We start from the raw sequence: 10,000 nt of genomic DNA on the forward strand, positions 1-10,000 counted from the left end.
TCCGTGACATTGCTTTGTCGAACGGGGATTGGCTCTGGTATGACGAACAATTTCGTTATCTGAGGCAATCTGCACCCGATAAATATCCATGGGATCAAATACATTGGGAACTTTGGTTGAGGGCCTCAGCTAATTTTCGGAAATCACAGTCGATCCCCAACAAGCCCCAAACCTCGACACGCCAGCGTTTTCGTTCGAATTTTTTCCCACGAGGCACGTGTTGGACATTTCACGCCGGAAAACACTGCCAAGGGTGTCAGTTCGAACACGTTTGCTATAAATGTGGAGCAAAGCACCCAGCAATTCAATGCTCAATACAAAGCCCTCAACAGCGGTATAGTGGAGTTAAACCAAAAGGAAACTCTACTCAAGTATCAGGCCCTTCACAGCCCGCCAGTAACCCCCGTAAGGGTGGACAGGCTTGAATGCCTCTTACACTGTTATGAGCAAAACAAAAAGCATTTTCTTGTCGATGGTTTCCGTTGTGGCTTTCGTGTTAATTTTGTTGGTGATCGGCTTCCTTTTCAATCTCCTAATCTCAAAAGTGTCCTCGCCCAACCGGAAATTGCTAGAATGAAATTGCGCAAGGAATGCGACGCAGGCCGAATTGTGGGTCCTTTTAAAACTCCCCCTTTTACGAACTTTCGTACGTCTCCCTTGGGCGTTGTACCCAAGAAAGACCCGTCTGAATTTCGTTTGATTCATCATTTATCCTATCCCAAAGGAAATTCGGTTAATGATGCTATTCCTGACTATTGTTCCTCTGTCAAATACGCATCCGTTAGTGATGCGATCACAGCCATTAAAGCCATCGGGGAAGGTTGTTTTTTGGCTAAAACCGACATCAAGTCGGCTTTTCGTATTATACCAATTCATCCTGCCGACTATTCCTTGCTAGGTATGAAGTTCGATAACTTGTATTACTTTGACCGGTGCCTCCCCATGGGTCTTTCTTCTTCATGCAACATTTTTGAAGCTTTTAGTACCGCATTGGAGTGGTTGTCTATTCATCACCTGGGTGCCTCATCTGTTTTGCACATATTAGACGATTTTTTGTTTCTTGCTAAAACCAAAGAACGGTGCGAGGCCGACTTGGGCAAGTTTATTTCTTTATGCCATCATCTAGGAGTACCTCTTGCTCCGGAAAAAACCGTAGGCCCTGACACAGTATTGCAATTTGCAGGCATTACCCTTGATTCGGTGAGAAGAGAAGCGCGTCTACCTGATAAAAAGCTTCAAAAATGCCGCATGCTCTTGCACAATTTTTATAAACGTCGCACAGTGAAGCTAAAAGAACTTCAATCTTTAATAGGCTTACTAAACTTCACTTGTCAAGTTATTGTCCCGGGCCGTGCTTTTCTTCGTCGCCTGATCGATCTTACCAAGGGCGTCCGACAGCCACACCACCATATTCGTTTATGTAAAGGCTCGAAACAGGATCTCCTTTTGTGGATGCGGTTTTTAGACGAGTTCAACGGTAAATCATTTTTCCTCGAAGATACATGGGAAACGTCGCATACCCTTGAGCTTTATACCGATGCAGCGGGCTCAATAGGCTTCGGGGCTGTCTTTGGTAAGCACTGGTTCGGCGGCGAATGGCCGGTTACTTGGAAATCTTATAACATTGCAGTTTTAGAGTTATTTCCTATTGTCCTCGCGATACACATTTGGGGACATTTAATGGCTGATAAGTGTGTAATATTCTTTACTGATAACGCTGCCGTTGTTGACATTATCAATAAGCAGACGTCCAAACATCGGAGTATTATGGTGTTGATCAGGGATTTAGTGCTAAGTTGCCTCAGACACAATGTATTATTTCACGCAAAACACATTCCGGGTTTTACAATACTCGCGCCGATTACATTTCACGTTGTCAGGTAGCAAAGTTCAAGGAACTCTCACCGGATGTAGACCAGAATCCAACCACAGTGCCCGACAACCTACTGCCCAAGAGTTGGTCTCTAACTTGAGTGGCTTGTTGAGCTCAGCATTAACTAAAGGATCCCAGAGATCGTATCAACGCGCGTGGGCCGTCTTTCGTCAATTTTATGCTCAATTTTACGGGTCCCCTAACCCCACGTTGCCATTATCTCCTGTCTGTCTTCCCCTTTATATTTCATATCTTTCTTTCCGAAAATTGGCTTATTCTACGATAACTTTACATCTTTCTGCCATTTCTTACGCTCACAAACTCGGAGGATTTTGTGATCCAACCAAATCGCTTTTGATACAAAAATTATTGACAGCCTTAAGTCGTCAACGACATTCAGATATTCGTTTGCCCATCACAAGACCAGTGTTGCATGAGCTCGTCCGGTCCCTCGAATACACTAACTCTTCGGCTTTTCAACGCACTCTATTTTCAGCCATGTTTCTTACTGCTTTTTATGGACTTTTCCGAATTGGCGAACTTTCGACCAAGAGCACCCGTTTTGCGTGTTCAGTTGTCCAATACCGAGATCTGCAAATTTTATTGCGTGATGGCGACCCATGCACGGCTAAGATCACTATCACTGATTATAAACATAATCCTGACCACCGGCCATTTGATATCCTAATTACTCGGGATGATTCTGTCATCTTTTGCCCCGTTAAAAGCCTTCTTAAGTACTGCGAGGTGCGAGGTACTCGACCTGGCCCTCTTTTTTGTAATTCGGATCAGACACCTATTACTGTCTATCAATTTAATACCGAGCTTCAGCGTTGTCTCCAATATTGCGGTTTAGACCTTAGTCGATACAAAAACCACAGTTTTCGCATCGGGGGCGCGTGTCACGCTGCCGACAAGGGTTTTTCTGATGCGCAAATTAGGGCTCTTGGCCGATGGAAATCCGACGCCTTTAAGGTTTACCTTAGATCTGAAAGTATCAATGCCAATTGACTTAAGTTTGAAAGTCTTTCTCCTGTATTTCGTACGTCCTGACAGCTCCGTAGGTCAGACAAGGGCTGCTATGTTGCTGTCCTTTCCCGTGTAGCCACTAAAGTAGGACAGTCAGGGGCTGCTACTTTGCGGCCCACTTTTTAACTTTGCCGTATATAACCAGTTCTCCAAGTACATCGAAACCTATAAAGGACTTGCTATAATATTGCTTTTCTCATTTGTAATATTTCATAACTGGAGGTTTACTGAAGTCGGTCAGACAGGAGCTGCGACTTCACTTTCCTCCGTTCATCCTTATGTCACCCTTTAAATCTCGATGTTTACTTTGTCCAAGCCCTCGGCTGACGGTGCCATCGGTCAGGCGGGGGCTGCGGCTTTACTAACTCCCTTAGGTCCTTAAGTACTTAACTTTTTTGGTTTCTTAATTCGTTGCACGTGCTCTTAGATTTTTTATTGAAGCCGGTCAGGCAAGGGCTGCGGTTTTACGCTTGCCTGTTAAGACTACACAGGCCTGTCGCTAGCAATTTCTATATATTATTAGCCACAGCATAATTCTCATAATTCTCGTGTTATCCGACTTCTTTCGCCACGCTAACTCTGCTTGTGCTTGGTGGGGCTGCCACAATCGGTGGCATGTGGCGTCTTTTTCGCCCCACCTTTGCTGAACAATGGTAATCCTGTAAACCACAATTAAGTGTCCTGGATCAAATTAAACACGCCACATGTGTGGCCAAATTCATCCAATTAATGTGTTTAGCTTTATTGCGCATTCTTCAGCAAACTAGTGCGACTTCAAGCAGAGTTAGCGTTTCGTAGAGTCATGCCTCGATATAAAACCAAACATTCTGTGCACGCATAATGTTATTTATGTCGAGCCATGACGGTCAAGCATTAATCCGTAAGCCTGGTATGTGTCAAGTATCACCACTGGAAATAAAGGGGGGCGTTCCCTAGAGGATAAAAGATATTTCTCTGGAGCAATTCGCCCTTCTTCCCTTGGCCCTCGTACCGTTGGTATCTCGCGAAGAAAACATTTTCCCGCTCCCCCCATCCCCAGTCACCAGACATCGGATTAATTGCGTACATTTAGTAACGTGGGCGCGTCTTTTTCGCCCCACCTTTGCTGAACAATGGTAATCCTGTAAACCACAATTAAGTGTCCTGGATCAAATTAAACACGCCACATGTGTGGCCAAATTCATCCAATTAATGTGTTTAGCTTTATTGCGCATTCTTCAGCAAACTAGTGCGACTTCAAGCAGAGTTAGCGTTTCGTAGAGTCATGCCTCGATATAAAACCAAACATTCTGTGCACGCATAATGTTATTTATGTCGAGCCATGACGGTCAAGCATTAATCCGTAAGCCTGGTATGTGTCAAGTATCACCACTGGAAATAAAGGGGGGCGTTCCCTAGAGGATAAAAGATATTTCTCTGGAGCAATTCGCCCTTCTTCCCTTGGCCCTCGTACCGTTGGTATCTCGCGAAGAAAACATTTTCCCGCTCCCCCCATCCCCAGTCACCAGACATCGGATTAATTGCGTACATTTAGTAACGTGGGCGCGTCTTTTTCGCCCCACCTTTGCTGAACAATGGTAATCCTGTAAACCACAATTAAGTGTCCTGGATCAAATTAAACACGCCACATGTGTGGCCAAATTCATCCAATTAATGTGTTTAGCTTTATTGCGCATTCTTCAGCAAACTAGTGCGACTTCAAGCAGAGTTAGCGTTTCGTAGAGTCATGCCTCGATATAAATATTCTTTTGTTGGTCCACCAACATCAGCTCCATGTTCACCGACAAAGTTCACATGAAGAAGTTTAGTCAGATCTAGTCTTGGGTCTTTATAAATGCGCATCAGCTGCATGAGCAGTGATATTTGCATCCTGTTTACTGAAATAAACTGAGTGCTGCTTTGGTGGGAAACCACTTCGTCGCAATAAGAATTGAAGATCTCAGCTGCACTTATATCTGTGCTGCATATGGTTTCCTGTTCAGGTCCTGTACAACAAGAAATAGAAATGTTTCAACTACTGTCTGCTCTTGGCTCAACCCATGTTTTTTTTTACCCATCCAGTTTTTGTAGAAAGGATCCATGCTCCACCCATGGAGGTTCTTTTGGTACCAATCTTCCACCCCCTCCTTCCCCCGCCCAAAAAAACATTTTCTACTAAAATGCCTGGTTATCCCTCCCCCTCAGAATCTCTACTGACCCTATTGGAAAAAGGGTGTTGCTACTGCAACATGTACTTCTAGAGTCACAGATTAGAAAAAAAATTAAAGTAAACATTTTGTAATAACCATTTTGCTTCTCCTCCGAAAACCCTGCAATGATAGGTTGCTCTTTGTCACCTTCTAGGCTATCTGAAAGTGAAAAGAGGAGAACATATGAGAAATATTCCTAAAGCTTTCTCCCAATTTCATTTTCCCCTAAAGAGTTTGGCAAAAACACCATTTCTAACTGACCGAGTCACTGTGTGGTCCCTATCTAGGTAAATTAAAAAAACCTACAGTGTGTTACAAGTCAACCACTATACGGAGTTTCATTCCCAATGGTAACTAGTTACAGCTTCTTACGTTTAGGCATATGAAAAAGCACAAAGTTTGGAGTTTCAAGGTTGCAACCGTCCAGGTATACAATTGTTTCCGTTGCGAATATGTTAAACAATGATTTAGATGAATCTATCCAATGTATGTTCTGAGAATTTGTTAATAAATTTGTTAATTTTATCATATCTAATTTGAAAGAAATCTTGGGGCTTTTTGCTATCAATACCTTCATCGATCCAGCCACCCAGCTTAGCCACTGCCTCGCTCATATCCCCTCAAGAGGACTCTCACGCTTGTTTGCACTGCTCTAAGTCGTGCACTGGGAACACTTCATTCAATACCATCCATGGCTCCTGCATAAAGTCAGAGATTAGTCCAAATCCATGAAGGAAATGATGATGTGCTTGTTTCATGGCAACATAATAATATTTGTTACTGGCAAGCCTGTTTAGAAAGAGACATACCCAGGGAAAGTATTTCGTGAAAACCTAACGATTGATTGAATAAAAGTGCCCAGATTATCAACACTGGAATCATGTGTTTTTGAAATTTATTGTTCTTTATTGTTATGATGATGATGATGGTATTATAAATATTATGGGGTATAGTTGTTGGTTTATCTCTGACGACAATCAGGCTTACCTTGCTTGAGGTAGTACATGTAGCTGCTGAAGTGACTTCGCTGAAAATAAAAGTTCAGTACATGCCATGTAAAAGTGTAGTCAAACTAATATCGTGCAGTGTTTTCAATAAAATTTGAAGTAGGCAGCTGGTTCAAGTCTATTAGCCGACTGCATCAACAAGGGCCGCTAGGCCCCTTCTTTTAGGGCGGTCTGGGGCCATGCTCCTCCAGAAAATTTTGAAATCTGGGCAACAAATTGAGTACAAAGATAAAGGAAAATTTCTTATCAACAGCGACGTGTGCAGTTACATGTACGCGCATTCTTTTGATACTTTCCAGCCAAGAAAGATTTGTGAAACCTTTTCCAAAGGAAAATTAACGATTTAAAATTTATATGACATTTCGACAACTTCATGTCATCATTACTACCAATTTCAAGCTGCCGTGATCGGCAAACTTTTTCGCGCGTTTTTACAAGCGCGAATTGAGACATTTCGGTTTGCCTAGACCAACCACGATAATTTTGTTAGGTCAACATGAGAAATCAGTCCCGTCGAACGGTAAGAATATGCCATTTTAATCTGAATGAACGAAAAGCCTTAACCAGTGAAACTGAACGAAATATTTACTGTTTTAGTGGAAAACAAGTCTTGATGCGACGATTACTCAATAACAACCTGTTTTGCATAAAGCGTCTTGATATGTTTGCGGACGTAACTAAACGTAATTGAATTACGTAAAAAAAACGCGACGGTTGGTCTAGACAAAAATGCTGTTCACTGTAGCTCGAAGACGGCAGTATCAAATCTGACATTCTTTTTGAAATTGAGGCTAAAAAAAGCACATTTAAGAAAATCAAAAATGAATTTTACTTTAGGTTGGAAGGAATCCTTCAATTGATTCAATTTAGGGGGAAAAGTAGCCGACTTTTCTGAGCAAAGTAGCCGATGCTTTTTGTTAGCCGTCAGTGCTTATTGAAACCCCTGATCTTGAGTAGCCAAGTGTATTATGCACATCAGCTGCATCCAGTTCTTATTTTGTGTCTAATAAATTGTCAGTGCTGCCTATCAAAGCAGGATGGCTACATGTGTTATATTTTACACATTTCTCCTGGTAGGCATTGTACATTAAACGTCTTATAAAATTATTAGAATCAAGGGTTCTGTTTGAAATAAAGGTGAGTTTTGGTTTGCAGCGATGCACTTGCATTGGAGATGTTCATTTTGACTATTGACACTACACATTCACAGGACCAAGTAGTTTGCGGGTTTGACAAATTTACGAACACGTATTTTTTTTGGTTTGCAGTTAATGAAGATGACGTTGTTTCTCATACAATTTTATACAGCCATTCTGAAATGGAACCTTACAGCAAGAGCATTTTTTAACACAATTTTGTTTTGTTCACAGCATTTACCCTGGTGCATGTTGCTGTTGCACTTTGGCTTCGCATTCCTGAAAATCTGCAACCTACAAGTACAATAGATCTTTTAGAAATTTAGCACATTCCAAAAATATATTATCATAAAAATCACAATTGCATTCTCATATCCTCTTGGCTATAAACTGCATTAAAATAACGCATGGCTCATTGTAAAGCTCACAGAGGGTATCCAAAAAAGCTGACAAACGCACTTACGTTTGGTCCATCATCTCTGTCAACTTTACCTGTGAAAAACAAAAACTCTGTTGACTTTTGAACTCTGTACTACATTACATTTTGTTACATGTAACTTACAACAGCATTGTGTAACTGTTATTTTCCATCTTGAATGCAAAAACCATGTTATGTGCAAAGCAGCAACTGTTAAATGTTAAACTACTTGGGAAAAAATATAACTCTAAGTAAACTGTTAAAATACATGCAGCACTGTCATAAACACCCCAGTAAACAATAGAAATGTATAACCTTATGATATGTTCAAGCTATAGGTGTATCCATACATTTCTGGTTATTATCCCACCTTAATATTACTATATCCAGGATGCAAGATGATTTTCAAAACATTTACCTTGAGGGGTTCCACCTCGGCATTCCTGTTGGTGGTTTCTAACCATTGCCATGGGAATACAGAGTCCACAATTCACACAATCTTCCTTTGGGGTAAGTCCAACCTGCAAAAAGACGTTAAATTTTATTTTCATTTAGTGTACATTTCATGGTCAGTTTTTGCAAAGAAAAAAAACCCATATTAACAAATAAGTTAATTACACTGGTCCCTTAGTCAAACGTGAAACAAGAACACCATTTTCTGTGGTGCAACTATGAGTAACGGCTATTGACTGCATAAGTGTCACTCACCTCTTGCTTCAAAGGACTCTCGTCTAAATCTGTCTGGAGAGGGCGGATGTAGGCCACAGCCTGACCAAAGCGCTCCCGCAAATGTGGCACTGTATACCCGAAGGCTCCAGGATAGAGTAGAGACAATTGTCTCTGTCCACCTCCTCCTCCATCAGCACAGAGAAATTCGAACCCCCAGCTACTTTAGGAAAATGATTTTCCAGAGCTGTACTTAGTTCTTTGTGGCTTGCATTCTTTTGAACTGAAAGTCGTGCCTTTCCAAGACCAGCATCTAAAAGTTTATGAACCCTGGGCCTTGAGGGAGTAACATTTTCATCTTGTCTTGCCAAGACACAGAAGTCGTGCGTCCAGGTCTCCTTGGGCGTAAAAGATGCTTTGGCTGGAACATATCCAGTCATCTTTTGCCTCTTAGGGGGCAGAGTAAATTGAGTAGTTGTGCAGGATGAGCACATCCCTGGAAATCTTCTCCTGCAAAGGAACAATAAATTCAACCAATTTAGATAAGGCAATATCAAGTTAATTTCTTGATCAAAAGGGCAACTCACTTGTACTAAAACGTCCTCAAATAAAAACCCAGGTGCACACTGAATATGCTTGCATTCATGGGAAAGTACCAACATGTTGCTGGCGAAATGTTAAATCACACAGTAGTCATAAAATTCAATCTTCCCAGAAAATTCAATTTGTGACTTTGAATTCGTTTATGGCTTGATGGTTTTGAAGCTCATCTTATTCAACACTGATAATTTGAGTAGATATCTACAGGGAGAACAGATAGATGTCATCACTGCCAAGAAGACTGCTGATGCTGTTGTTAAGACACTGAGCAATTGTCGCAATGAAGAGAGCTTTACTCTGATGTGGTCACATGCTGATGTTATAGCGCAAAAAATCAAAATAGGATCGAGGGTACGCAATTTACCTTCAGAGATGCCAAGGTGCCTCGAACCAGACCATCACGCCGACTTCAGAGCCTTACTGGTGAGACACCTGCTGCAGCGAACGACAGCTCACAACAGACGGCAAAAGACCACTTTCGTATCACAGTTTATTACACAAGTATTGACAAAGTCGTCAGGAATTTCAATCAAGGTTTGAGGGCAATGACCAGGAGGTTTTGTGCGCATTGGGCGAAATCGTATTCAGCCGTTCTCTAAGCATCAACAACATCCAAACTCTATCAAATTTCTATGGCGTGGATAGCGGAATGCTATCAAGTGAGAAGTCAATCTTTGAAAACTACGACTGCGGGAACCTATGCCAGAGAAAAAACGTAGCCGTGATGGTAAAGACCATACATCAAAATGGTCTCCATGACATTTTACCTGTTCTATATAAAGTTGCCTCCATCCTGGCCACAATTCCTGCAACCTCGTGCTCTGCTGAAAGGTGTTTCACCGCCCTTTGCCGCATCAAGACATTTTTAAGATCTACAATGGGACAAGACCGACTTAGCACTATCGCCGTTATTAACATTGAAAGAGAGTATGCAAACAAGACAATGCAGAATGACATGCAAAGAATTATTGACATATTTGGGCGTCGAAGTAATCGTTCTTCATACATCTCAAATGGGTAGGTTTTACCTCTCACTTCATGGTTTTGTATTTTAGAAATGTTGATCTCGATTAACCGAATAT

At 41.7% G+C, this 10,000-nt stretch overlaps 1 protein-coding gene and 1 pseudogene across 1 annotated transcript in view; one reads left to right on the plus strand and one right to left on the minus strand.

The window, feature by feature from the left end:
• The window catches only part of LOC138053652 (uncharacterized), a 1,645-nt pseudogene extending 720 nt beyond the window's left edge, over positions 1-925 (plus strand).
• LOC138053646 (G2/M phase-specific E3 ubiquitin-protein ligase-like) overlaps positions 1-8,837 on the minus strand; it is a 13,864-nt gene extending 5,027 nt beyond the window's left edge. The window contains exons 1-8 of the mRNA XM_068900243.1: positions 8,361-8,837; positions 8,071-8,173; positions 7,698-7,726; positions 7,476-7,528; positions 6,079-6,118; positions 5,663-5,789; positions 5,188-5,250; positions 4,641-4,887 (exon numbers count right to left, since the gene is read on the minus strand). Coding sequence (XP_068756344.1) covers positions 4,641-4,887; positions 5,188-5,250; positions 5,663-5,705 — 353 coding nt within the window. The 5' untranslated portion in view covers positions 5,706-5,789; positions 6,079-6,118; positions 7,476-7,528; ... (1 more) ...; positions 8,071-8,173; positions 8,361-8,837. The remainder of the gene's footprint in view (positions 1-4,640; positions 4,888-5,187; positions 5,251-5,662; positions 5,790-6,078; positions 6,119-7,475; positions 7,529-7,697; positions 7,727-8,070; positions 8,174-8,360) is intronic.
• Between the last annotated feature and the right edge of the window lie 1,163 nt (positions 8,838-10,000).

Source organism: Montipora capricornis, chromosome 6 (assembly GCF_036669925.1).
Source record: "Montipora capricornis isolate CH-2021 chromosome 6, ASM3666992v2, whole genome shotgun sequence".
Taxonomy (NCBI): Eukaryota; Metazoa; Cnidaria; class Anthozoa; order Scleractinia; family Acroporidae; genus Montipora; species Montipora capricornis.